The sequence below is a fragment of the Pocillopora verrucosa genome, chromosome 13 (assembly GCF_036669915.1).
Source record: "Pocillopora verrucosa isolate sample1 chromosome 13, ASM3666991v2, whole genome shotgun sequence".
Classification (NCBI taxonomy): Eukaryota; Metazoa; Cnidaria; class Anthozoa; order Scleractinia; family Pocilloporidae; genus Pocillopora; species Pocillopora verrucosa.
This window is the reverse complement of record NC_089324.1, coordinates 10,712,959-10,740,482: the sequence shown is the minus strand read 5'-3', so window position 1 is coordinate 10,740,482 and position 27,524 is coordinate 10,712,959. Positions and strand designations below refer to the sequence as shown.

Below are 27,524 nucleotides of genomic sequence, written 5' to 3'. Positions count from 1 at the left end.
TTTAAAAAGGGTTAAGGAGTCTCTCGGAAGATTTTTTCCACTTCGTCATACATTTCTTATTATTTTCTTTCAAAGATACCCTTACGGGTTATTCAGTGCGGGTAAGACTCGACCCACAGTTTAGAAATAAGGTCAATTTAAATACCTCAGAGAATTTGTGCGCTGAAAAGCCAAATTAATCGTTGACATTTCTAAATAAACATCTGATAATCTTAACAAGTTTGAAAGGACCTTTCGGTGGAAATTCTGTGAAAATTTCTGACTGCCAGACATTTCGTCTATTTTAGAACGCTCCTGGTTGCAGGGCATTTAGAGACAGCGTATTCTGAAACTAGAAAAAAAGATAGTTATAGCAAAAATGTACTTTTAAGTATTTTGAAATCTGATCTACAAATACTCTCTAATATTTATATCTAACATTTTTTCAAAATGGTGGAGAAAAATAATACAGAGTACTTGGTGATCAGATCACAAAATCGGTTTGCACATTTAAGGTTTAACATAATACCTTGGTGCCTTTCGTTGAGCGTGGTGGGCTTGCTTGACAGCACATAGTTTCCTCCTTAATTGCGACTCAACATTATTCTGAACTCGTCATAAACATATTTTTATTTGCTCAGCTAATGTAATGTTCGCAACATCATTGTTTTGTCTGCGGTAAGGAACTGCACTTGACTTGAAGATTAGCTTTAGTTTTTTTATAAAGGACATTCAACTCTTTAAAAACATGTTTCGATAGTTCTTCTGTCATCTTCAGTTCTTAATAATACAAAGTACTAAGTTGAATTTAAAGCGTATAACAAAATGCTGATTGGACAAAACAAACAATAGTAACAGAACAATGTATGCATTTACAAGGAAAGTTTTAAATTAACATGATAAAGTTGATGATTAAGTGTAGGTTTCTCCCATTGAATGTGGTAGCTTATTTGATTTTAAGTTGAAAAGTTGTGGAAGCGTGATCCAAGATGCTAAAACACTCATCAAAACAAGTGATGAGTGGATGTCTGCGAGGGGTCTGTTCTGTGTCAAATTGTTGGACTTGACACTAAAGAATCATTTGGTTACTGTTGCAAAGCACCTGTGGTTGAATAAATTTGCTCACAGTGTTTTGAATCTTTCAAGATTGTAGAAAAGGAAAAACGTGTAAAATACTCTAGCAAGTTTTTTGCTTGGTTGTTTTTGTTTTTAGGAAACTCAAACCGTGAGATAGATCAGGTAGTGAAGACTCACCTAACACCCTTCTTGATAAATTCCCTTAACATCTGGCGTCTGACCCGTAAATCTTCTTCTGGGGTCAAATCTTCTCTCTGCAAATTCGCTTGAAAGAATTTTTTGATACATCAAGAGCATGCCCCTAAGCTGGTCTCTTCAACTTCTCTTTGGATGATATTACAGGTTATAGGTTAACCCTTTAACTCCCATGAGTGACCAAGACAGAATTTCTCCATACTAAAGAGAATTACTAAAGAGATCTTCGGAGTGAAAGGATTCACCAATTTCTCATGATAAAACCTTTCAAGATCCGCACTAAATTCCAATGTTAACTTCTTTGCAGATGGCGTCCACTGTTTCAACATAATGAAAGAGGATTTAGAACACTATCAAGAGATGATGACGGAGCTGGAGAAATTTGGCGAATGGATGTGCATGTCCAAAGAGTCTTCACCTTTCTCTGCAGCAGAGGACTTGCTCATTGATTGCTGAAAGAAACATGTAGCATGGCAGTTAAGCCTTGCTCATCTAGGCCATAATAGAAAATCATTGTTTTAGCTGACTTGCAACATCATTTATGATGTTGTTGTGATGTTTTGATGTTAGATCAAAAGCAAGTATATGAAATAGATCAAACTGTTCAAACGACTTTGCCCTGGAGTTGTACTTACAGTTTTGCACGTGCCGGGTGGGCGTCGAGACCGCAGCCATTTTAGATTTTTGTCACGGCTTGCGTTTTATTCCTGATATTCTAAATTGTATTTTTATAGAAATTAAGAGGACATCCGTGCAAAAATCAAACAAAAATGAAATTTTTATGGCAAGGGTCAAAAATTCAAATTGTCTCAAGTTTTGCACACAAGTAGACCCTAGTAAGACATGAAAGACTATGTATTTTTTTCCTCAAATGTGGTTTTTTTTTCGAGAAAAACGAACTTTTCGCTTTCACCCTCTAGAATCGATGGACATAACAGGTCGAAAATTGAACACTTTCGCTCGCTTCGCATTTCAAAGATATTACGTCTAGGGAAATCTTATCAACGTGTGCTCTTTCATAGACTCTTCGTATTCTGTAAAGGTAAGTTGCGTAGCAGAGGGGCATTTTGTTGCGCATGCGCCAAGAAAATTTGTTCGGCGCGTTCGGCCCCATTTCGGTATTTTTAGCGCGCTTTTGCGGGTTTTCAACTGAGCGATCGACACCTTTCTGTGATATTTTTTGGAGAGGGATGAAAGAGTATGACAAGTTTACCACGATTCCTAACTTTGTGGATACTCGTGGAGTTTGCTGGCTCGTCGGATGAGGATATTTTAATGATCAAAGTGCGAACAAAACGCGAAAAAAGGCCGAAAACTTGAAGTTTGAGATTTGATTTGCTGACGATCAAGATGTGCACACGAGACTACAAACCTTGAAGGTTAGTCTTAAGATGTTGATGTCTTACTTCTATGAATCACGAAGAGGTGTGTGGAGGCGATCGTGAGATATTCGTTTCGATAATAGAAGGTAGTTTACAATTTGATCTTATTTTACTTCAACTTTGAAATAAAATTACGTTAAGTTCGAGGTGGCCCCCAAGCTTCAAATCACTCCAAATAACATCTTCTCTTCTTTCTCTTTGTAGTCCCACAGGACACAAGGGTTAAAAAAACGTTCCAGCTTCAGGATTGAGTTGCTCTTTCTACAACCTTCGGCGAATTCGTTTTTGGGAGGTTGAGGTGGATTTTCCAAGTCATGACTCACAACTGTCTTTGGCCTTTTTGCTCTCCAAGTCTGTTGTACTTTGTATGTAGGCATGTGTCTTCACAACGTTTATAGTCTTACCTCGATTCTCTCCGGTTTTATCTTATTTTGTTGCTGTGTTTTTGTGAGAATTTTTCTGATTGCCCTTTTGGGCTTGAAGTGCTAACTAGAGGATAAACTTCGGTAGAACTTGTTTTATCACATGGCCCCCAAATCCCTCACCACTGTCAGTTCATTTTTTATTTATTTAGCTTTTGGTCTAACCAGTTCATTTACCTTTGTTGTTTGGCATGTGTAAGAGTCTTTTTTGTTATACATTCTTGTAATTTAATAGGTTAGAGGATAAGGTTGCAAAGAGCGTGTATGATTTTGTTGTGCAGTTGAAATGATAAATGAAAGTGATTTTTACAGGGTAATAATTGATTTATTTAACTTTTCATCTTATAACTGGAAGCCCAAACTAGTACTTGTTTTCATTCACAATTTCCCCATATCATCAATCATATCTGATGATATTTCTGAGACTAATGATTGAAAAGACTTTATCTTACTCTGATAAAATCCATAATTATTCCTCCATTTCTAACCAGATGGAGCTACCATATCTCTAGCACTAGCGTTGTCTTACTTTTCTTTACTCGACATTGACCTTTTTGTGTGGGATTTCCCACACTTTGTCAACGCCCGCGAAATTTATTTCTTTATTTATTTGTCCACGAGAGAGAAGTGCTTGTCACGTGGTTTTTATTTGCGTTCAGTGAGCCGTGAAGACTGGATTCCAGTCGGCGTTTTTTCATAGTGTATTGTACGGCGGCCATTTCTCTTCTCAGTCGTTGGGTTTTGGAGAACTTATTCGGAATTTCATGTTTGTTTCTTGGGGATTTTTGTTTCCAAGGTAAGGATAAGTCATTTCATATTTTCACGGGTTCTTTGCGTGCTTTAACTTTTCAATTTTGTTGTGGGAGCTTCACGATTAAGCTCTCACGAAAGGCGATTACGTTTGTACACCTGGTTTGTGTTTTTCTTTCATAATCTGAGGCGTTTGTTTCGTTATTTCTTCAGGTGTCTATAACAAAAGATTTTTTCACGTAAGTCAACACGCTGAAACGCGACTTGTGTTCAGTGCAGGTTGCACAGGAGCTTTTACGCTTTCACAAGCCAACATTTATCGGCTTGGACCTTCGGTGCGGGTTGTGTCAGATTGAAAGGAGTCATTGTACTCTCGCAAGCCAACATTTGTCGGCTTGAATGTATTTGTGCGGGTTGCGCTTCAAAGAGTCTCAGGGTGTCTCAAAGTGTCTCACGAGTGTCTAAAAATGTCTCACGAGTGTCTCAAAGTGTCACAAACTGAAAGAAACTATTGTTTGCCTTGAACTGTCAAGAGTGTTATCTATTTTAATAAACTGAGTTTCTAGTTAGTTGGATTGTTGTTGTTGCTCGCTCAAGCACACAAGTAAATATGGAGTTCTCCATTGACCAATTCCGTTCAAGGATTGGATCTCATGAAGATTTACATCCTGATTTTAGTGAAAACTATGACCTCTTTGATGATCTCAACATTTCATCAACATCGCTGAATAATGAACCACTGATATTGAATGAATTACCTAATTTTGATTTTCGTCAAATGGTCCAGACACCCGATAAAGAGCAAAAAGAATTTTTTTAACACATTTTACATCAGATTAAAACCTCAGAAACCCCTTTCTACTGCTTCCTCAGTGGAGGGGCTGGTGTTGGCAAATCGCATTTAACAAAAGCTTTGTATCAGGCAGTGCTTAAGTATTATAACACTAGAGCTGGTGATGATTTTCATCAGATCATAGTTATACTATTAGCTCCAACTGGTAAAGCTTAAGGGTGACACTCTTCATAGCACTCTGGCCATTCCTGCCAATCAATCACTGAGAAATTACAAACAGCTTGATTCAAGTAGACTAAACACTTTGAGAAGTCAATTGATTTTTGTTGATGAAATCTCAATGGTAGGAAATGGTATGTTTGCAATACAGCTAAACAATAGGCTTAAAGACATAAAAGGCTGTAGAGAGGATTTTGGAGGTGTGAGCATAATTGCTATTGGTGACTCATTCCAATTAGAATCCGTTATGGATGCTTATATTTTCAAAGACCTCAAAAATGTAGATTTATGCTGTTCTTTCTCCCAGTTTATGGCATAAACACTTTAAAATGTTTGAACTTAATGAAATCATGGGTCAAAGAGACAGCAAATTGTTTGTAGAATTACTTAATAGGTTGTGTAAAGGTAAACACACAGTAGCTGACATTGCAAAACTTAAAGAGAGCTATACAAGAAGACATCAACAACCCAATAGATGCAGCTCACCTATTTATACAGAATGCTAAAGTAGATTAATTTAAACAAAGGGCCCATAATGCAGCCACAGGAAACAAATTCACAATATATGCTCAAGATAGTGTTATTGGAGCTATCTCTCCAGAGCTAAGAAACAAAATACTGAGACAAATACCCAATGATCCAAGAAAAACAAAACAGTTAGCCTCAACCCTTTGTCTTGCTGAGGGTGAAAGAACACACCTTGTCATGAATGTACGAACCGAAGATGGCATGACAAATGGTGCTGGAAATGTTGTTAAACTAGTTCAGTTACATCAACAAACCAAACCATCTGGTATTGTATGGGTACAATTTGACCACTCAGATGTAGGTCAGAAAACAAGGAATGAAAAAAGGCATTTGTATGTACAATGAATTGAACACACATGGACCCCAGTAAACCCTGTGACTACACAGTTTGCGGTAGGTAGAAACAGAACAGCACAAGTTGTTAGAAAACAATTTCCGCTGCGTCCCTCAGCAGCAAAAACAATTCACAGGTCACAAGGTGATACTGACAGTAGAATTGTTGTGGATTTTAGTACCAGAAATACTATTCCACACATACATTATATGGGACTCAGTAGAGTGACTGCTATAGAAGGCCTATATATTTCTGATTTGTGTGAAAGCAAGATTGCTGTTAATCCAGATGGAGAGATTAAGAACAACTGCAAAACTTAAGCTTTGCATCTCCCTCTCCATGACATAACATTTTCCCTTCTTAAACTGTGTTATCTTAATGTAAGGTCTCTTCACAAACACATAGAAGATATACGTAAAGACTTAATTTATCTAAGTGCTGATATCAATATTTTTACAGAAACAAGATTTAATTCTCAAGATAATAATGACATGTATGACATTGCTGGTTATGTTCTCTTCCGTAATGATAACCTTAATTCCAGCAATGGATCAAGGTCTTATGGTGGTACAGCTGTGTACAGTAAAATCCCATACTTACCTGGATACCCCTATTGTCACAATATAGATGGTGTTGAAATAACAGTAATTAAGCTAGCAAGGTTTGAGGATTGGACAATCATAGGGATATATCACTCCCCAAACGTGCTTGCAAGACAACTTTATGAAGCAATAACTGAGGTATTAAATAACATTTCACCAGACAACAATATCATTACTAGAGACTTTGATATAAATTGGCTTGTTGAAACAGACAGAAGACCTTTGTATAATTTATTAGTGAGGGATAACCACTACAAACAGTTCATATCAACTTATACAACTGACAACAACACAGTAATTGATCATATATATATACAAATATATCTAACATTGATATACAAGCAGATGTTTTAGAAACACATTTCACAGATCATAAAGCTGTTTGGGCCTCATTTCACGGTGTCCTATAACAAATTACTTTATCATGATGTACATTGTTTTTAAGTTAAGAGAGCAACAAAAGAAAGCAGTAAATAGTTATGAAAATAGTTGTTTCTCTTTTTTCAGAGGAATTTGTAATGAGAAACTTGCAAAACTATTAATAAGGAAATGCTGCTTATTCATTTGGTACCAGAACAGGCCTTTTAAAATTAAGTTTGAAGTCATCTTTCTAAGAGTTGTCCAGTTTAACAACCATTTACAAAAGACAAAAATAAACTACATAACACACAGTCCTGAAATTTCAAGGCAGCTCCCTTAGCATCTTGACTAATTTCTAACTGCAACCTTTATTGACAACCCTGCATTAAACAATTATTCCACAGTTAAGTCTGCAACCCCTCCTGAAATACTCCAGGATACCAAAAAAAACAACAACAAGCAAACAAACATATTAGTGAAGTGAGCAAACAACCACATGCGTGACTTTCACGTAATATAAAATTCGTGATTGCAGCATTTCCACGTGCGTAAAGTGCTTGTAACTTACGGGAAACACACGCATGTTACACCAAAAAAACCCGCGTGTAGTACAAGAGGCCGATTACTCGCAATTTCTCGTAGTTTTGAATTTCCCTTTTGTTTTTCAGAACACCCATATACCTGTACTTTTTTACACCGATGCGATAGAAATTAATTGGAAAAACATTCCTTGAAATAGGAAGTCGTCCTGTATTTTCAGCGAAAAAGGTTGTCAAGTGATCAAAACAACACCGGCCAGATTATAGTCACGTGCTCGGCAACGACTTGTGGAAAGCGATCATCTTTCATTCTTACCATCAAAACAGTCACGCTTGCATAGAAGAATAACAAAACGAAACGATTACAACGGAAAGACCCAAATTGGCGTAGAAAGACTGTTGATTCCAGGCCTAATATCACCCCTGTAGTACAGTTGACTCATAGTGAGCGACAGGTTTGCTTCCGCTCAAAAACCCCTTCCAAACACTTTGTCAATAAAATCCCACACAAGTACGCATTGCGGACCTATTTTTTATTTAGGTAATCGGCCCTGCCGATTGTGATTCATAAAAAAAAAAAAAAAACTTTTGGAAACAAAACATAAACTTCTCTAAACTTTAAATTTTTGCCAAAATTGGAAGTACACTGCACTAGCAGCATAGTTGAAGCTTTAAAAAACGTTTACAGGAAGGCGAGTACTTCAAGTGACTACCGATAACTTGAGATAGCAATGACACGATAAAAGTGTACTATCCAATTCTTTTGTGCTCTTCGACAGGCCACTTGCATCCTTCAAAAATAACATCATCTACATCGATCGCCCAAACAATCACAAGACAAGACTCGAACAATCTTTTGCATTTAGAAAATAACTTCCTTCCACACATCACACAAAAGTTTCAAGACTTTGCCGCTTCCATCTAAGTTACAGAAGAAAAATAAGAAGAAAGGTTGTCTCAAATACTTGAACCATTGTTTTTTCCGACCTATTTTACTGCTTCTTTTCTTTCGCAATTCTCGAGCGGGAAACTGACGCAGGCGCATACCAGCGGTTTCTCGTATCAAACTAAAATTTATGAAACATGCGCAACAAAATGCCCCTCTGCTAAGTTGTGTAGGAATTGTTGCTTAGAAGTTTTTAGCCATGCGAAAATACAATGTGCTCTCTTCCGTTACAAAAAAAATGTCGGTGAAGAAAACCTCTTTTTTCACCATGTGCCATTATTCAAGGTCTCTCGCATACGAATCTTAAGTTTCTGCCCCTTACTTGACTTGCTAATCGGTGCCTTTTAACTTGCCCCTACGGTAAACGAAAATCCACAAAATGTTACCTCAAAATGTTACCCTTAATAAATACATGCAGATAGACAGGGACCATAGTCATTATCATACCTTCCAATTCGAGAGATGTTTTCAATTAATAGGTACACATCTCAACGAGCTCAAGTGTACCAGACCATTGTCGAGCCTACGCGCTAAGTTGTCTAGACGACACAGACTACCTTGAAATTTGCCATCACAACCACAACCACACATGCGACCGGTGTTCTCGTCTTACATCTGTTGTTGCTGAAATCGAAAGAGCTGTCCAGGAAGTGGGAGGCACAACCGATACGAAAGGAGATTTGGCCTTTGTGACTTTACAGTCCAAACAATGCATAGATTCTTGGAAATCGCACTTACTGCGTTCAACAAACCAGAACGAGTCTAGATTAGACGTCATCGATGAGCTGGATGAAACTTCTGTCTTATTGGTCTTAGACTGGGCTATGAAATATCTACCAAAGAAATTCAGGGAGAGCCAAACAGACTGGTTTGGTAAGAGAGGTCTGCCATGGCATATCACAGTTGCGATGAGAAAGGGAAATGATGGCAAGATTGAGATGATGATATTTGTACACTTATTTGAGACCTGTAACCAGGACAGTTCTGCAGTTCTTGCCATACTTAACGACGTCTTTCGTCGACTGAAGGATGTCATGCCTCATTTACAATCTATTTATCTTAGACAAGACAACGCCGGGTGTTACCACTGCGCTTTAACCCTGGTTACAGCCAGTAAAGTAGCAGAGCTAAATAAACTACGCAGAATGGATTTTTCAGATCCCCAAGGAGGGAAGGGATCTTGCGATCGGAAAGCTGCAACGATCAAATCCCATATGGCCATCCATTTGAATTCAGGCCACGATAGAGAGTCGGCATCTCAAATGCAGGAGGCAATAGAACCATTTGGAGGTATCCCTGGAGTAAAAGCAGTATTGTGCAGGAAGGTGTGAGAGTATGGAGATCCTACAAAATTGGAAGAGACAAATTCATTCATTGGAGCAAGTTTCATGTTCCTGACCAGGACGAAGTTCCAACTCTGGAATGCAGTGCAGCAAGCGTAAATATAAGAACAAATTTTGTTCCTATCAAGCCGAGACGAGGTGAGGTTGCTAAAACATCTCAAAAGCACCAAGACAGCACTGATGAAGGTACCGATGATTCAAGTGAAGAATCGCACGCTTCCACGACTAAAAATATTTTTTTCTGCTCGGAAGAGGGTTGCATCAAGTCCTATCAACGCCATTCGTCATTACAGAAGCATCTCGAATGTGGGAGACACAAATATGTTCTTGAATATTATGACCGCGCCGTGCTAGGGTATGCCTCTAGACCTAGCGAGAAAACATTTGCTCAAAGAAAAATTTACGTCATTTTGAGGATCATTCCTTCGGCAGTTTACATACGTAATTTGGTGGAATTCTGATAATGGCACATGGTGAAAAAAGAGGTTTTCTTCACCGACACTTTTTTGTAACGGAAGAGAGCACATTGTTTTTTCGGATGGATAAAAGCTTCTAAGCAACCAATTCCTACACAACTTACCTTTTACAGAAGACGAAGAGTCTATAAAAGAGCATACGTTGGTTAGATTTCCCTTGATGAAATATCTTTGAAATGCGAAGCGAGCGAAAGTGTTCAATTTTCGACACGTTATGACCCGATCCATCGATTTTAAAAGGTGAAAGCGAAAAGTTCGTTGTTAAGGATATCGAACAAAAGAACAGTTTTTTGATTAGATCAATTATCAATTACTTTGTGTGCCTACAATGTTTATCTTTTTCCTATTGGTTTGTAATCGGATCTTTTAGCGTCACCAGGCGCATATCAAGCTAAGTTAGCGTCCCTTTAGGCCAGAGTTTCGCAAGATTTCGCCTTGAATAGCAGTACCTTCGTTCTTTCGTTCTAAACCTTTGGCACAAGCGGAACCGATATGTAAGTAATTTTGTTAGTTTTATTTCAATGTGTTTAAGTTTAGTTTTTCACCTTGGGTGATAGCGCACATTTGTACTGTGTTGTACAATAGTACAACTAATTATCTTGAGATCAAAAGAGTAATTTGAAAGAACTAAACGCTCAGACAGCAACGCCCACATTTTAGTCTTTGGGCTGTTAATCAGCCGCAAATGTTCATCGTGTAGCCGATCTTTGAATCTCGAGTAGTTTCAATTTAGTCTTTTATGATTTGTTTATGTTGATTTACGTTAATTGTTGTTATTTTAATCGTGTTATCGACATAGGCACGTAAAGCGTTTCTTTTATGCCTTTCGCACCAATTCAAGTAGATTCATGCATTCGTTATAATATTATTGTAATTCCAGTTTACGATCGTGATCTTCTTTGTGATCGTCTTCGTCATTGTCTTCGTAATCTGAATAAACACCATTAACCGTCATCTTGGTTTTCGTGGTTTTATTACGACCTGTAAAATAGTCCCGACATCTGCGACACTTAGCAAACATGCCTTAGCGACACCCCTCGAAGTTTCGTCTTTCGTCGCAAGCGTCACATTCGTTTTTCTCGAAAAAAAAAACACATTTGAGGAAAAAAATACACAGTCTTTCTTCTCTTACTAGGGTCTACTTGTGTGCAAAACTTGAGACAATTTGAATTTTTGACCCTTGCCATAAAAATTTCATTTTTGTTTGATTTTTGCACGGATGTCCTCTTAAAATCTCGAAAATATAGATGCCTTTTTTCTAAAATTTAAACACAGCGATAGAAATAAAAGCTTTTAAGGTGGAACGGATAAGAACCGAGACTCGAGAGAAATTTAGGGTCAAGACGGAAAAGAAACTGCTTATCCACTGAACAACTCAGGGGTCTTAGTATTGACTGAAACATTCAACACAAACTCAAAACTTGTTTTAGAAGCGCAAATCTAACACAATCCTTGGTTTTTACTTGAGGGATATTACAGTTTACCTCCGAAAGACGAAAGACCCCCAAACCCTTTTGAAAGGTTTCAGTATCGTGGAGTTCTCTATTTTGACATAGAGCCATTTCTAATTTCGGTTTTTCTTCGCTCGACACCTGAAATCTGTAAATATGAGCTATCATGTGACATTTTATTCCCTGAGCACAAGAAAGATTAGAAAAATGTGTTTAGATAAATGTTAGCAATTTCAAAATCGATAACGAATTACTTTGGAAGCGAAACAAGACAGCAAATGTTTGCATTACTTCATGGCCGCCATGTTGACACCCCTTGCATGGGCACCAACTTGGCGTTCCCATCCGAAGCGCTATAAATTCATGTCAGACATTCAGGCTAATAACTCATCAGCGGAAATGGCTACAGACCTGAAATTTGAGAAATATTCTACAATAGCTCATTCTTTCTAGCAATCGATCTATGAAGACAACGATGAAAAACGGCGAAGACGACAACCAACATGAAGGACCACAAAAATATAACTAGTAATAATCAAAGATTGGTAAAGCGCGTTCCATCTTTAGTAAAAGTTTTTTATTTTTCTTTTATTAATTGCGCAGAGAAAATAATCGGTGTCTTCAGCTCAAGGCGGCCAAGAAAACATTTGCAACTGAGATCGAGGCTATTTGTGCCACATAGCCAGTCAGCCAGCCAGCCGGTCCAAAATGGCGCCCAGTGCCTGAGGAACTAGTCCATAAAACCCTCGAGAGTGATTTTCCTAAAAACGACACGATTAGTATGCGTTCCCCTTCGTCGAACGCAATTATATGACGAGGCAACGTTTTCTCTTGAGATTCCAGCAATGCAGATGCAGCGGTCTTATGAATGAAAGAAATCTCAGAACCAGACTGAAATGACTTTATAAGTGCAGAATTGATATCTGTGTCGTGTTTGTTAACGCTTCTGTTACATGTCCAAAACTGAATATTTAATGCATTGCAATCACTAAATACGTACAAGGCGTGCAAAGGTGTAAATTATACAAAGGTCCGTGCAATATTATGGTAATACATGTTGGTGCAACGAGGCATGTGATACATAGTTGTGTTACATGTTCATAAAACGTTGGATATACGAGGGCACTTTACCTGCTTTGAACAGTAAATTTTGTAGGCTTGAAAGAAATCTACGCTCTCCAAAGGAATGCTTCCAAAGTCAACGTTAGAAAATTGCTAGATGTAATAAAGAAAGAAGAAGTCACTTACAAAGACAACTGAAATGTGTGTTAGAAAAACAAAATTTGGCCCCTCAACATATTTCAGATTTGTGCTGTTATCTGCTAAACGTATCTGGGGGTATACCCTACGGTATACATGAAGCGTTCGAGTAATCAGAACTGGGATTTGCATCCAATTTTGCAAGCTTTCTCTGCAAATGTTTTAGAAGGTTCTCTAGATAAACTTGGAATTCTGACCAGCATAACTTTTAAACGATACTTGACATAAAGGCTTGACAAGTGGCAGCTATGTTATTTACAGTTCTTTCTAGATTCCTTGATAATTCATGTACACTCTGACACAGTCTGTCACGTGACCCTTCAATATGAAAGCTACCTGATCGTTATGAAGGTCATTCAAGGTCTTTTCACTTCAGAGAACGCCACACTCTTAACTGACAAATTACAAACGAAAATTTGTCTTTGATGGTGTGTACTGTGGCGGCAGTGATGTTCCTACTTGCACTCAGCTCATATTGCGTTGTAATAACAAACAAAATACTGCGAAAAAAATGCGTGCCTACAGTACCATCCACCAAAATTGTCAGGCCAACGAACCCGATGTCAATCATTCATGACCAAATATAGTCATAACATGAGATTAGTCAACCCACTCTGTGCAGTGAATCAAAGATTTTGATTGTTAACACAAGCAGCTGCGACCGCATGGGTCTATAGCTGCTCGCTTGTATACATTTCTAGATCAGGTACACATGGTTTTAGTTCGGCTACACGACTCTCAAACGTCGCAACCTCAAGACAGCTGTGCACCCATGAACAGATTCAAAGCCATCACTCCACAAGCTTATTGAAACAGAGATATAAAAAACCGTTGTTTCAATCAATTCTTTTTCATGATATTTTCTTCCATCATCTGATATCTCCATGTTCTATACAGGGTATCCACTGGTTAACCATACTGTCACTTTGAATTAACAATTAGTTTATACTTTAGCGTGCGCTCATGGCGATATACGGGAAGTTTAGACAGCGACAGAGAAGTTGCCCGAGGCGTCGTTTTAAAAATTTCCACGCGCTCCACGTCTCCATGAACGCACGTATGAACCAAGTGTTTTATATATATTGTTTTCTAGCAATTTAAATCTACTGGGAAAAGACAGCGCTCCATAAATGCAAAACAGATCGAATTTTTACTAAAAAAATTTCTAAAGAGATAACACTTTGACAACTTGCTCTTAAACTAAAACAAATAACAGTTTTAGCCAAAATGTACTTTTGAGTATTTTAAAATCTTATCGCCAAGTATTCTGTATTACTTTTATCTAAGATTTTGATCAATGGAGAACGGAGAATGGAACCATTTAAAAATTCTGACCGCCGGGCTTTTGGTCCGTGCCCGGCAATCTGATTAGAGTGTTGACAACCGAGCAATATTATAGGCTGCACGGTACGGAGAATTTTTCCACTAAAAGCCAACTATCTTTGACATTTCTAAACAAACATCTGATAATTTTAACAAGTTTGAAAGAACCTGTCGGTGGAAATTCTCTGAAAATTTCTGACTGCCAGACATTTCATCTATTTTAGAACGTACCTGTTTGAAGGGCATTTAGAGACAGCATATTCTGAAACTAGAAAAATTGATAGTTATAGCCAAAATGTTCTTTTAAGTATTTTGAAATCTGATTTTCGAGTATTCTCTAATATTTTTATCTAACATTTTTTATAAAGAAAAGCTAAATATACCATTTATGAGTGAAAAATGTCTGAATTCTTTGCGTTTAAGCGAAATGCGTAATAGAATGGCCATGCTTGAGTCATTGTCTACCTTTTAGACGTCGTGGTCTAAAATAACTATTCAAGGCCAGGAGATTGGCATGCCCGCCCGTGCCTATCTCTAGTGACTATATTAGCATGTACTTCATAGTTCATTTTGTAGCATGCGCGACACAAATCAATAAAAATTATTCAGAGAGAATCTAATTGTAAGAGTCGAAGAAATTAACCAGAGTTCCACAGGGTGGGGTAAAATTGTATGTAAGTAGATTGTGTATTAGAAAACCGAGAAAGGCAGATCGAGAGTCCTTGGTGCCTTTCGCTGAGTATGGTGGGCTTGATAGGGCATAGTTTTCTCCCTAAGTGCGACCCAACATTATTCTGAACTCTTCAGTAACGTTTTTGTTTTGCTCAGTTACTGTATGTTCACAACATCACTAGTATGAAAATAGTAGCCTTGAAACTGTAATTTCAGTGAAAATTTAAAATTTACGTTGGACTCTTCCATTCCAAAGTATTGTGAAGCATTGAAGACGAGTGAAAGCAAATGCAATGGAATTCTCTCGGTTTTTCCAATGATACATGGTTTTTTGCCGCAGATACATGGTAACCAGAAATAAGTGTTGTATGGTGAACAGCTTGTTCTTGATTCGTTCCACTGTATGATCTTTGTTCTGATTGTCATGTTTTGTTTACTTTGAAAATCTAACACTATCGACAGTGTATTTGCTCCCCACAATTTCAGAAATACTATTAGAAGTGGTTAGGATTTTGAGACAAATTTATGTTAAATTCAACTGAAACATTGATTTGCAGTAAAGAACTGCATTTGATTTGAAGATTAGCTTAATTGTTTTATAAAGGACATTGAACTCTTTAAAAACATGTTTCAACAGTTTTTCTGTCATCTTCAGTTCTCAATAATTCAAAGTACAAAGTTGAATTTAAAGTGTGTAACAAAATGCTGATAAGACCTCTCACATTTTCAAACATCTACATAATTCTCCATTATGTCGCACCCTTTTTTCTGATGAGTGTTTTAGCATCTTGGATCACGCTTCCACAACTTTTCAACCTAAAATCAAAGAAGCTATCCACATTCAGCGGAAGAAACTTACACTTAATCATTAACTTTATTATGTTAATTTAAAACTTTCCTTGTAAATGCATACGTTGGTGTGTTACTATTGTTTGTTTTGTCCAATCAGCGCTTTGTTACACACTTTAAATTCAACTTTGTACTTTGTATTATTCAGAACATTCAACTCTGTAAATCACTGCAGTTATTCATTGCTCGTTGCCAGGTAGAAGGCTAAGCTATAAATTTTTTCAACTTGTTACTCAAAGAACAACTTGGCGAAGAACGTGGAAATGAATTGCTTTTGTCAACCCCGTATTCCAAGGATCGCTTTGCCAGTCAATCATCAACCCTCCAGAGTGGTTGAAAGGCGATTGACGTGTTGGCAGCTGACTAGCGATAACAAGCACATGTAAAAAAGTCCTCGTAATTTTACACGTGTTCTGTTAAGGCTTTTCCCAAGGCTGAAAATCATTACAAAGCACCGCACTTCACATAATAAAAGCCTTCATCAGACAAGTGTATGTGACATTTTGCATTTTGTTCCTCTGTATAGAATGGATGAGAAGCAGTTCAAAGCAAGCTTAATGAAGTATTTCGGAGAGACAGCAGCAAAAATAACCAAAGAAACAACCGAAGTTGAGATCAAACGCATTTATGCTGCACGGTCAGCAACATATGACGAGGTACTCTAAAATAGTAAAATAATAATAATAATGGTCTGGGGGACCATGTGGCACATCGCCGTTTGACCCACCGGACACCTGATCCATTATTCAGGGCTGCGTTTCTCGAATGTTCCAGTACTACTGGAGCATTCGGGTCCCGCTGCAACATTCCTAGATCCCAATTGAGGGAATAATAGTGCAGTCTTAGTATAGGTAATCATATGATTTCGAGTACAATTTGGAATAAATTAGCATTAGTTAATTTTTCAAAGACTAACCGTAAAGTTACCGGAGCTCTCGAGGAAAAGGTGCCCAAGGCGACACTAGACTACTGTTGTAGTTATCGAACAACTAATCTTAATAATCAGCTTGAACTTTCTCATCATATAGGAACATTCAGCGGCGCGCACTTCATATTTCAAGCCACTAGCCGAATCTTTGCATAACGCCCTTAAAGAAGTTAAACAGGACAAACCAAAGGATCAGATCAAAATCATTGACGTTGGAGCTGGGACAGGGCTTATAGGAGTTGAGCTCAAGAAACTCGGATACACCAATCTATGTGCTTTGGACATCTCAGCTGAGATGTTAAAGGAAGCAAAGAAAAAAGAGGTCTATACTGAGTTCATCTGTACGTCTTTGAACGGGCAGCCGATACCTCAGATTGAATCTGGGCAATTTGATGCTTTGATTTGTGGTGGGGCGCTCATTACAGGGCTTATCGGCTCCTCTGCTTTCGTGGAGATGATAAGAATGGTTCAAACTGGTGGGTCTTTCGTAGGAGTTAACCGAGGCACAAGCAAGGATGTTTTCGGGGAGTCTGTTCTGTGGCTAATTGTTGGACTTGACGCTAAAGAATCATTTAGTCGCGGTTTCAAAGGAATCTCTTTTTGAATCTTTCAAACGCTGTAAAAAAAAGAAACAATCACAACAAAAACGGACACTAGCCTTTAAACATTATACTTTGATAAACCTTTGAGGGAATAATAATGTTTTTAAGCAAAAATGAAAAAAAAAGGATCATTTTAGATTGAAGACATATCAGGATTTTAAAAAAGGAAAAAACGTTTAAAATCCTATCAAAAGTTTTTTGCTTGGTTGTTTTGGTTTTTTGAAAACTCAAACCGTGAGATGGATCAGGTAGTGAAGACTCACCAAACACCCTTCTACATAAATTCCCTTAACATCTGGCATCTGACCCGTAAATCGTCTTCTAGGGTCAAACGTTCCCTCTGCAAATTCGTTTAAAGAATTTCTTGATATATCAAGGTCACGCGTTCAAGCTGGTCTCTTCAACTTCTCTTTGGATGATATTACAGTTTATAGGTTAACCCTTTAACTCCCATGGGTGACCGAGACAAACTTTCTCCTTACAGTATCAATATGATATCAAGCAGACAAGTAATGGGAAAACAAAAGAAGATGTCAATGAGGGTATTATTGGTTAGTCCTATACCAAATTCTCCTAACTAACATTATAGGAATTATATGACAGACATTAAAGAGAATTACTAAAGAGATCTTAGGAGTGAAAGGATTAACGAACTCTGAGAGTTAAATCTAATAAATACATGGACAAATAGGAAAAAGGATGGAAATTTCCCATGATAAGACCTTACAAGATACGCACTAAATTCCTATGTGAACTTCTTTGCAGATGGCGTCCTCTGTTTCAATATAAGGAAAGAGGAATTAGAACACTATCAAGAAATGATGACAGAGCTGGAGAAAGATGGCGATTGGATATGCATGTCCAAAGAGTCTTCACCTTTCTATGCAGCCGAGGACATGCCCAGTGATAGCTGGGGGTTCGTTTACAAAGTTTTGAAGAACTAAGAAACATGTATCATGGCAGTTACGCCTAACTTATCTAGGCCATACAGGGAAATTATTGTTTTAGCTGATTTGAAACATCAGTTATAATGCTGTTGTGATGTTTTCATTGATGTTAAATCAAAAGCAAGTATATGAAACAAATCAAACTGTTCAAACGACATTGCCCTGATGTTGTACTTACAGTTTTGCAAATGCCAGTGGACAGCGACTGCCGACAGATTTTTCAAATTTTCTGTCACGGCTTGCGTTTCATTTCCTGATATTAAAAATTTCGAAGATATAAATGCCTTTTTAAAAAAGTTAAAAAATTTAGAGCCAAGACGGAGAAGAAACTGCTTATCCACTGAACAACTCAGGGGTCTTATTATTGACTGAAACATTCAACACAAACTCAAAACTTGTTTTAGAAGCACAAATCTAACACAACCCTTGGTTTTTACTTGACTTCCACCATAAAAATAAAGATAAGAGGGGATTTTACAGCTTATCTCCGAAAGACGAAAGACCTCTGAAACCTTCAGAAAGGTTTCAGCATCGTGGAGTTCTCTATTTTGAAAATAGAGCTATTTATAATTTCGGTTTTTCTTCGCTCGACACCGGAAAGCTGTAAAATATGAGCTATTGTGTGACATTTTATTCCCTGAGCATAAGAAAGATTAGAAAACGTGTTTAGATGAATGTTAGCAATTTCGAAATTGATAACTAATCACTTTAGAAGCCAAACAAGACAGCAAATGTTTGCATTACTTCATGGCCGCTACTTGTGTAGTGATGCCCATGCAGGTGGGCATGGGCATCAACTTGGCGTTCCCATCCGAAGCGCTATAAATTTATGTCAGTACACTGCGGGGAAGAAATGGATATAGGCGATCCTCGCAGCTATGAACACTACTGAACGAATAGTTGAAATAAGACCCAAAAAAAAATTCAGGCCCGTACGGGATTTGAACCATGACCTACGGGCCTAAATTTTTTTTCAGGTCTTATTTACACTACTCGTTCAGTGGTGTTTATAGCTGTGAGTATCGCTTATATCCGTCATCAGTGGAAATTGCTACAGACCTGAAACTTGGGAAATATTCTAAAATAGCTCACTCTCCATAGCAATCGAGCTATGAAGACAACGATGAAGATTGGCGAAGACTACAGCCAACATGAAGGACCGAAAAAATATATCTCACTTGCGCAGAGAAAAAAAAATTGGTGTCTTTGGCTCAAGGCAGCCAAGAAAACATTTGCACGTGCGATCGAGGCTATTTGTTCCACATAGCCAAGCCAGCCAGCCAGCCAGTCCAAAATGGCGATCCCCTTGGGTCTAGTCCATTAAATCCTTGAGAGTGATTTATCCAACGACACGATTAGTATGCGTTCTCCTTCGTTCAACGCAATTACATGACGAGGCAACATTTTCTCCCAAGAATTGACGGCTGCATGTAAGCATATATATCGTGCACTTTCATGCGAACGGAATCGAAATGAAGGTGTTCGATTTCAGGGTAATAGAGTTTGCACTTATCAAATATTTCAACTGCGTATATAATTACCAAATTTTTTTGACAAAACTTAACAAGATTTTGAAACCAAGTGCGTATGGTACTTTACAAAGTAAATCTTACAAATGACATGGAATGCATCCTATCGATTACAGTTGTGGTTAAGGTCATAAGTGTTTCTACCCCACAAGGTAAAAACTGAAGAAAAGACTTTCAAAGTTAAGGTTTTCAACAAACAATTTAATGATCACGACACCTTCGAGGGCATCACAGAGTACATGCACTTGGACTGACTGAGTGAATTACGTACATTCTATCGAATTGACTGACCCACTTAAAGACAAAATTAATCGTCTGCCTGATTGACTTGCTTAGGGTTAGGGTAAGGGCCAATCAAGTTTTAACTTACCTCATGACTCGTTGTACAAGAGAGAGAATAAATGAATTCAAGTCCATTTTGCGACACTTTGGATTTTCACGACATGTCATCTTAAAATAAACAATAAGCAAATAAAATGATTAAATCTTACGAGAAAATAGGAGACGAATTGATTCTAGGCTAACCGTACTCTGTAAAAAAATTTTAAATCACTTGTGAAATATTGAAATTTTACTCTGCGAAGGTCAAGTTACCACACACATTTAGGAATATTCTTAGCAGCTCTGTTTTCTTCCGAAGGGATTACAGCAATGTAGATACAGCGGTCTTATAAATGAAAGAAATCTCAGAACCAGATTAAAATGCCTTTGTACCGTATTTCTTCACTTATAAGGCGATCTCGGCTATAAGGCGAGACCCTAAAAGTTAGAGACCTTCCAACAGACTTGTGTTATCCAAAAAAAAAAGAAAACCCATCGGCTACAAGCCGAAAGCGAAATTCTTGATTGAAACCAGTCATTTGAGTGAGCGAACCTTTCTGGCGAGCTTAAGATGACTGCAAAAGGTGCAAAAATGGGCCGTTTCACTCCCAAGAACTCCGAACTATAGACGAGCAAGTGATGGAGTGGTTTTTACAGCGGAGAGACCAAAATATTTCATGTCTAATGCGAAATGGGAAGAGTTTTGCTGAGTTGAGTGAGATCGTCTTTCAATGCGTGGGAAGCAAAGAGTCTGATTGGTGGTCAGAAATACGTTGTTGTCATGGCAATTTTAAATCATGTCACTTAAAGAGCGCTACAGTCAGAGAATTTACCGTCATTTCGTTTGCAATTAGACTTTGTTTTTGAATTCTAAACCCTTGGCTATAAGCTGAACCCCGTTTCTCTTGGAAAAATCTACTAAACTTTCGTGTCAAATACTGAAAAAATCGCTCGGCTTATAGGTGAAGAAATACGGTAAGTGCAGAATTGATATTTGTGTCGTGTTAATAAAACGTTGGATATACGAGGACACTTAACTTGTTTTGAATAGTAAAATTTCGTAAGCTTGAAATAAATCTACGCTCTCCAAAAATATGCTTCCAACGTTAACGTTGGGAAATTCCTAGATGTAATAAAGAAAGAAGAAGTCGCTAACAAAGACAACTGAAATGTGTGTTAGAAAAACAAAATTTGGCCTTTCAACACATGTCAGATTTATGCTGTTATCTTCTAAAGGCATCTGGGGATATACCCTACGGTGTACATGAATGACGGAATCCCACGAAAAAGTGGAACTAGGATTTGCATCCAATTTTGCAAGCTTTCTCTGCAAATTTTTTAAAAGATTCTCTGGATAAACTTGGAATTATGACCAGCATAACTTTTAAACGATTCTTGACATAAGGGCGTAACAAGTGGCAGCTCTGTTATTTACAGTTCTTTCTAGATTCCTTGATCTGGCTAATTCATGTACGCCTGACACAGTCTGTCACGTAACCCGTTAATATGAAAGCCACCTGAACATCGCATAAATTAACGTTATGAAGGTTATTCAGGGTCTCTTCACTTCAGAGAACGCCACACTCTTAACTGACAAATTCCTACTTTGATGGTGTGCACCGTGGCGGCAGTGGTGTTCCTTCTTGCACTTAACTTATATCGCGTTATAATAACAAACAAATACTGCAATAAAGATGCGTGCCAACAGTACTACCCACCCAAAATTGTCAGGCCAACGAACTTGATGTCATCATCCATGACCAAATATAGTCATAACATGAGATTAGTCAACCCACTCTGAGCAGTGAAACAAAGATTTTGGTTGATTAACCCAAGCAGCTGTGACCGCATGGGTCTGTAGCTGCTCGCTTATATACATTTCTAGATCAGGTACACACGGTTTTAGTTCGGCTACATGACTCTCAAACGTCGCAACCTCAAGACAGCTGTGCACCCATGAACAGATTCAAGACCATCACTCCACAAGCCTATTGAAGCAGAGATATCAAAAACCGTTGATTCAATCAATTCCTTGTCATGATATTTCTTCCAACATCTGATATTTCCATGTTCTATACAGGGTATCCACTAGTTGACCATACTGTCATTTTGAATTAACAGTTGGTTCTTACGTTAGCGTGCGCTCATGGCCAATATATGGGAAATTTAGACAGCGACAGAGAAGTTGCTCGAGGCGTCGCCGAGAGCAAGTCTAGCTTCTTGAGTGATCTCAAAACTTTCCACGCGCTTTAAGCCTCCATGAACGCGCAAAGTAAAACAACGTAACCGAAATTGTTTGGATATTGCTTTCTTGCAATTTAATAACTTTTGGGAAAAGACAGCGCTCCATAAATGTAAAACAAATCGAATTTTTACTACGACGGTTCAACAACTTCCTCTTAAACTAAAAAAAATGATAGTTTTAGCCAAAATGAACTTTAGGGTATTTTAAAATCTTATCGCCAAGTAATCTTTATTATTTTTATCTAACATTTTGATCAATGGAGAATGGAGAATGGAACCATTTAGAGGCACTTTGAAAAATTCTCACTGCCGGGAATTTGGTCTATTCGAGACCGTCGAATTTTTTACTGAAAAAAATCTCTACGGAAATAATGGTTTAACAACTTGCTCTTAAACTAAAACAAATAATAGTTTTAGCCAGAATGTACTTTTGAGTAATTTAAAATCTCATCGCCAAATATTCTGTACTATTTTTATCTAACATTTTGATCAATGGAGAATGGAACCATTTAGAGGCACTTTGAAAAATTCTGACTGCTGGGCATTTGGTCTATTCGAGACCGTGCTCGGCAGTCTGATCAGAAGCGTACAAAGTGTCGACAACCGGGCGATATGATAGGCTGCACAACACGGATATTAATTTGTCCACTTAAAAGCCAAATTAATCTGACATTTTTAAACAAACATCTGATAATCTTAACAAGTTTGAAAGAACCTTTCGGTGGAAATTCTGTGAAAATTTCTAACTGCCAGACATTTCGTTTATTTAGAACGAGACAGCGTATTCTGAAAATAGAAAAAATGATAGTTTTAGCCAAAATGTACTTTTAAGTATTTTGAAATCTGATCTTCGAGTATTCTCTAATATTTTTATCTCACATTTTTTATAAAGAAAAACTAAATATACCATTTATGAGCGAAAAATTTCAGAATTCTTTGCGTTTAAGCGACCCGCGAAATAGATTCGCCTTGCTTGATTCATTGTCTACTTTGTAGACAACGTGGTCTAAAATAACCATTCAAGGCTAGTTGATTGGCATGCCCACCCATGCCTATCTTTAGTGACTATATAAGCATGTACTTCATAGTTCATTTTGTAGCATGCGCGACACAAATCAGGGAGAGGTCAGTAAAGAGTATTCAGAGAGAATCAAATTGTAAGAGTCGAAGAAATTAACCAGAGTTCCACAGAGTGGGGAAAAATTGGACGTAAGTAGAATTGATTGTGTATTAGAGAACCGAGAAGGCAGATCGAGAGTACTAAGCGCTTTTTGCTGAGTATGGTGGGCTTCACAGCGCATAGTTTCCTCCTTCCTTAAGTGCGACTCAACATTATTCTGAACTCTTCAGTAACGTATTTTTTTTTTGCTCAGCTAATGTCATGTTCGCAGAATCATTAGTATGAAAATAGTAGCCTTGCACTTGAAACTGTAACTCGACGAACAAATCACAAGAACAATTCAGGGAGAGGTCAGTAAAAAGTATTCAGAGAGAATCAAATTGTAAGAGTCGAAGAAATTAACCAGAGTTCCACAGAGTGGGAAATATTGGATGTAGGTAGAATTGATTCTGTATTGGAGAACCGAGAAAGGCAGATCGAGAGTACTTAATGCTTTTTGCTGAGTATGATGGGCTTGACGGTGGATAGTTTTCTCCCTAAGTGCGACCCAACATTATTCTGAACTCTTCAGTAACGTTTTTGTTTTGCTCAGTTACTGTAATGTTCGCAACATCATTAGTATGAAAATAGTAGCCTTGAAACTGTCATTTCAGTGAAAATTTAAAATTTACATGGGACTTCCATGTGCGACCCAACATTATTCAGTAACTCTTAACAGTTAACTCAGTAACAGTTAACTCTTCAGAAACGTTTTTTTTTTTTTTGCTCAGCTAATGTAATGTTTTCAACATTATTAGTATGAAAATAGTAGCCTTGAAACTGTCATTTCGATGAACATTTAAAATTTACATTGGACTTCCATTCCAAAGTATTGTGAAGCATTGAAGACGAGTGAAAGCAAATGCAATGAAATTTTCTTGGTTTTTCCGATGATACATGGTTTTTTGCCGCAGATACATGGTAACCAGAAATTAGTGTTGTACGGTGAACGGCTTGTTCTGGATTCATTCCATTGTATGATTATTCTTCTGATTGTCATGTTTTTTTCACCTTCAAAATGTAACACCATCGACCGTGTATTTGCTTCCCACAATTCGGAAATACTATAAGAAGTGGTTAGGATTTTGAGGCAAATTTATGATAAATTCAACAGAAACATTGAGACTAGTGATACTGTTTGTTTTGTCTATGGTAGAGAACTGCACTTGACGTGAAGATAAGCTTTAATTGTTTTATAAAGGACATTGAACTCTTTAAAAACATGTTTCGACAGTTCTTCTGTCATCTTCAGTTCTGAATAATACAAAGTACAAAGTTGAATTTAAAGTGTGTAACAAAATGCTGACTGGACAAAACAAACAATAGTAACAGAACGATGTATGCATTTACAAAGAAAGTTTTAAATTAACATGATAAAGTTGATAATTAAGTGTGGGTCTCTCGCATTGAATGTGGATAGCTTCTTTGATTTTAAGTTGAAAAGTTGTGGAAGCGTGATCTAAGATGCTAAAACACTTATCAGAACAAAGAGTGCGTCATTGTAGAGAATTATGTAGATGTCTCAAAATGCGAGAGGTCTTATCACTGACCATGTGACGAGTGTTTTAACATCTTAGATCACGCTTCCCCTTCCCCAACTTTTCAACTTAGCTAAGCTATTAATTTTTTCAACTTGTTACTCAAAGAACAGCGTGGCTTTGAACGAGGATGGGAAATGAATTGCTTTTGTCAACCTCGTATTCCAAGGATCACTTTGCAATCATCATCAACCTTACAGAGGTTTACAAAAAAATTATCGCAATTTTACACATGTACTGTTAAGGCTTTTCTCAGGGCTGGAAATCATTACAAAGCACCGCACTTCACATAATAAAAGCCTTTATCAGACAAGTGTATATGATATTTTGCATTTTTTCTTCTATATAGAATGGATGAGAAGTTAAAAGCAAGCTTAACGAAGTATTTCGGAGAAGCAACAGCAAAAGTAACCAAAGAAACAACCGAAGATGAAATCAAAAGTATCTATGCTGCACGGTCAGCAACATATGACGAGGTATTCTAAAATAGTAAAATAATAATAATAAGGGTTTGGGGCACGATGTGGCACATTGCCATTTGACCCACCGGACACCTGATCCATCATTCAGGGTAGCGTTTCTCGAATGTTCCAGTACTACCGGAACATTCGAGCCCAATGCAACATTCCTAGATCTTAATTGAGGGAATAATAGTGCAGTCTTAGTCTAGGTAAGCATATGATTTCGAGTGCTATTTGGAATAAATGAGCACGAGTAAAAAGAAAGACTAAAATAATTTCACGAGCTCGAAGGGCGAATGCAATTTGTGGTCTTTGAAAAAGTTTAAACGTGCTTATTTCTTCCAAATTACACAAGAAAAAGCATGTGATTACCTGTTAATAATATATATGAAAAAATACGTGATAGCTTATCATAATTATGCAGAAGCAAAGCGCGTGCATCAAGTGCAAAAATGATTTTTTCATTGCAAGTGACATTGTGCGTTCGGTCAAAACAACCGCGAACGATAAAACAATAATATACAACGATATTTTCACATCTTTAAGGCGCAAAAAAGTTCAAAATCCGGATGAACAGTTGAAGGAATTGTTCGGTCTGGTTTGCTATTTCTTTTCACTGAATTAACACTCTTCTGCATTGAATTACCAAACAACTTCATTCATCTTAACCAATCAGAACTGAGTAATATTTTCATGTATCTTATTAGCTCAAAAACTAGTTTATTTTACCTTATTCCCCGATATTTTCTTTGTTTAAGTTCAAAATTTTAAAGGAAAAATCTCGATTTTTCGGGTCCGTAAAGTTACCGGAGCTCTCGAGGAAAAGAGGCCCAAGGCGACACCAGACTAGTGTCGTATTTATCGAACACCAAATCATAATAATCAGCTTGAACTTTCTCATCATATAGGAACATTCAGCGGCTCGCGCTTTATATATCAAGCCACTGACCGAATCTTTGCATAACGCCCTTGAAGAAGTTTACCAGGACAAGGCAAAAGATCAGATCAAAATCATTGACGCCGGAGCTGGAACGGGACTTATAGCAGTTGAGCTCAAGAAACTCGGATACACCAACCTGTGTGCTTTGGACATCTCAGCTGAGATGTTAAAGGAAGCAAAGAAGAAAGAGGTCTATACTGAGTTCATCTGCACGTCTTTGAACGGGCAGCCGATACCTCAGATTAAATCAGGGCAATTCGATGCTTTGATTTGTGGTGGAGCGCTCAGTACAGGGCGTATCGGCTCATCTGCTTTCGTGGAGATGATAAGAATGGTTCAAACTGGTGGGTCTTTCGTAGGGGTTTACCGAGGCACAGATATAATTGACCCACGGATGTCCGCGGGGAGTTTATTTTGTGGCTAATTGTTGGACTTGACACAAAAACAATCAGTTGGTCGCGGTTCTAAAGCATCTGTGGTTGAAGAAATTTGCCCACAATGTTTTGAATCTTTCAAACGCTGTTTAAAAAACAACTACAACAAAAACGGACACAAGCCTTTAAGCATCATACTTTGATAAACATTTGAGAAAATAATAATGTTTTAACAAAATTGAAAAAAAGGATTGTAAAAAATGAAGAACGGTAAAATCGTCTGGCAATTTTTTTGCTTGCTTATTTTTGTTTTTTTGAAAACTCAAACCGTGAGATAGATCAGGTAGTGAAGACTCACCTAACACCCTTCTTGAGAAAGTCCCTTAACATCTGGCATCTGGCCCGTAAATCTTCTTCTGGGCCAAATCTTCTCTCTGCAAGAGAGTTGGTCTCTTCAACTTCTCTTTGAATGATATTACAGGTTATAGGTTAACCCTTTAACTCCCATGAGTGACCAAGACAGAATTTCTTATTACAGTATTAATATGATATCAAGCAGACAAGTAATGGGAAAACAAAAGAAGATGTCAATGAGGGTATTATTGGTTAATCCAATACCAAATTCTCCTAACTAACATCATAAGAATTGTATGACAGACATTAAAGAGAATTACTAAAGAGACCTTAGGAGTAAAAGGATTAACCAACTCTGTGAGTTAAATCTAACAAATACATGGACAAATAGGAAAAAGGATGGAACTTTCCCATGTCAAAACCTTACAAGATGTTAACTTCTTTGCAGATGGCGTCCTCTGTTTCAACATAATAAAGGAGGAATTAGAACACTATCAAGAGATGATGACGGAGCTGGAGAAAGCTGGCGAATGGATGTGCATGTCCAGAGCGTCTTCACCTTTCTATGCAGCCGAAGATCTGCCCAGTGAATGCTGGAGGTTCGTTTACAAAGTTTCGAAGAACTAA

General features: G+C 37.6%; 2 protein-coding genes and 1 long non-coding RNA gene across 3 annotated transcripts; all 3 read left to right on the top strand.

Moving 5' to 3' along the window:
- Positions 1–3,709: 3,709 nt before the first annotated feature.
- LOC136277858 (uncharacterized) lies at positions 3,710–4,375 on the top strand. Its single transcript, XR_010716055.1, has 2 exons — positions 3,710–3,851; positions 4,019–4,375. It is a non-coding gene; the product is annotated as an uncharacterized lncRNA (long non-coding RNA).
- An 11,652-nt stretch (positions 4,376–16,027) lies between these two features.
- On the top strand, positions 16,028–17,974 carry LOC131770149 (methyltransferase-like protein 27). Its single transcript, XM_059085851.2, has 3 exons — positions 16,028–16,156; positions 16,529–16,904; positions 17,796–17,974. The coding sequence occupies exons 1-3, from the start codon at positions 16,028–16,030 to the stop codon at positions 17,972–17,974; spliced, it is 684 nt and encodes a 227-aa protein (XP_058941834.2).
- Positions 17,975–23,189: 5,215 nt separating this feature from the next.
- LOC131770174 (methyltransferase-like protein 27) lies at positions 23,190–27,524 on the top strand. The gene is made up of 4 exons (XM_059085887.2): positions 23,190–23,280; positions 25,118–25,244; positions 26,138–26,513; positions 27,346–27,524. Exons 2-4 carry the CDS (start codon positions 25,119–25,121, stop codon positions 27,522–27,524), a joined length of 681 nt encoding a protein of 226 aa, XP_058941870.2. The 5' UTR covers positions 23,190–23,280; position 25,118.

What these genes read in the sequence shown, in the direction of transcription:
- LOC131770149 (XM_059085851.2), top strand. Translation starts at nt 16,028, where the DNA reads ATGGATGAGAAGCAGTTCAAAGCAAGCTTAATGAAGTATTTCGGAGAG. An exon ending in GGTCAGCAACATATGACGAG is followed by an intron (nt 16,157 to 16,528) that starts GTACTCTAAAAT and finishes CTCATCATATAG; the next exon opens with GAACATTCAGCGGCGCGCAC. An exon ending in GATAAGAATGGTTCAAACTG is followed by an intron (nt 16,905 to 17,795) that starts GTGGGTCTTTCG and finishes ACTTCTTTGCAG; the next exon opens with ATGGCGTCCTCTGTTTCAAT.
- LOC131770174 (XM_059085887.2), top strand. Translation starts at nt 25,119, where the DNA reads ATGGATGAGAAGTTAAAAGCAAGCTTAACGAAGTATTTCGGAGAAGCA. An exon ending in GGTCAGCAACATATGACGAG is followed by an intron (nt 25,245 to 26,137) that starts GTATTCTAAAAT and finishes CTCATCATATAG; the next exon opens with GAACATTCAGCGGCTCGCGC. An exon ending in GATAAGAATGGTTCAAACTG is followed by an intron (nt 26,514 to 27,345) that starts GTGGGTCTTTCG and finishes ACTTCTTTGCAG; the next exon opens with ATGGCGTCCTCTGTTTCAAC.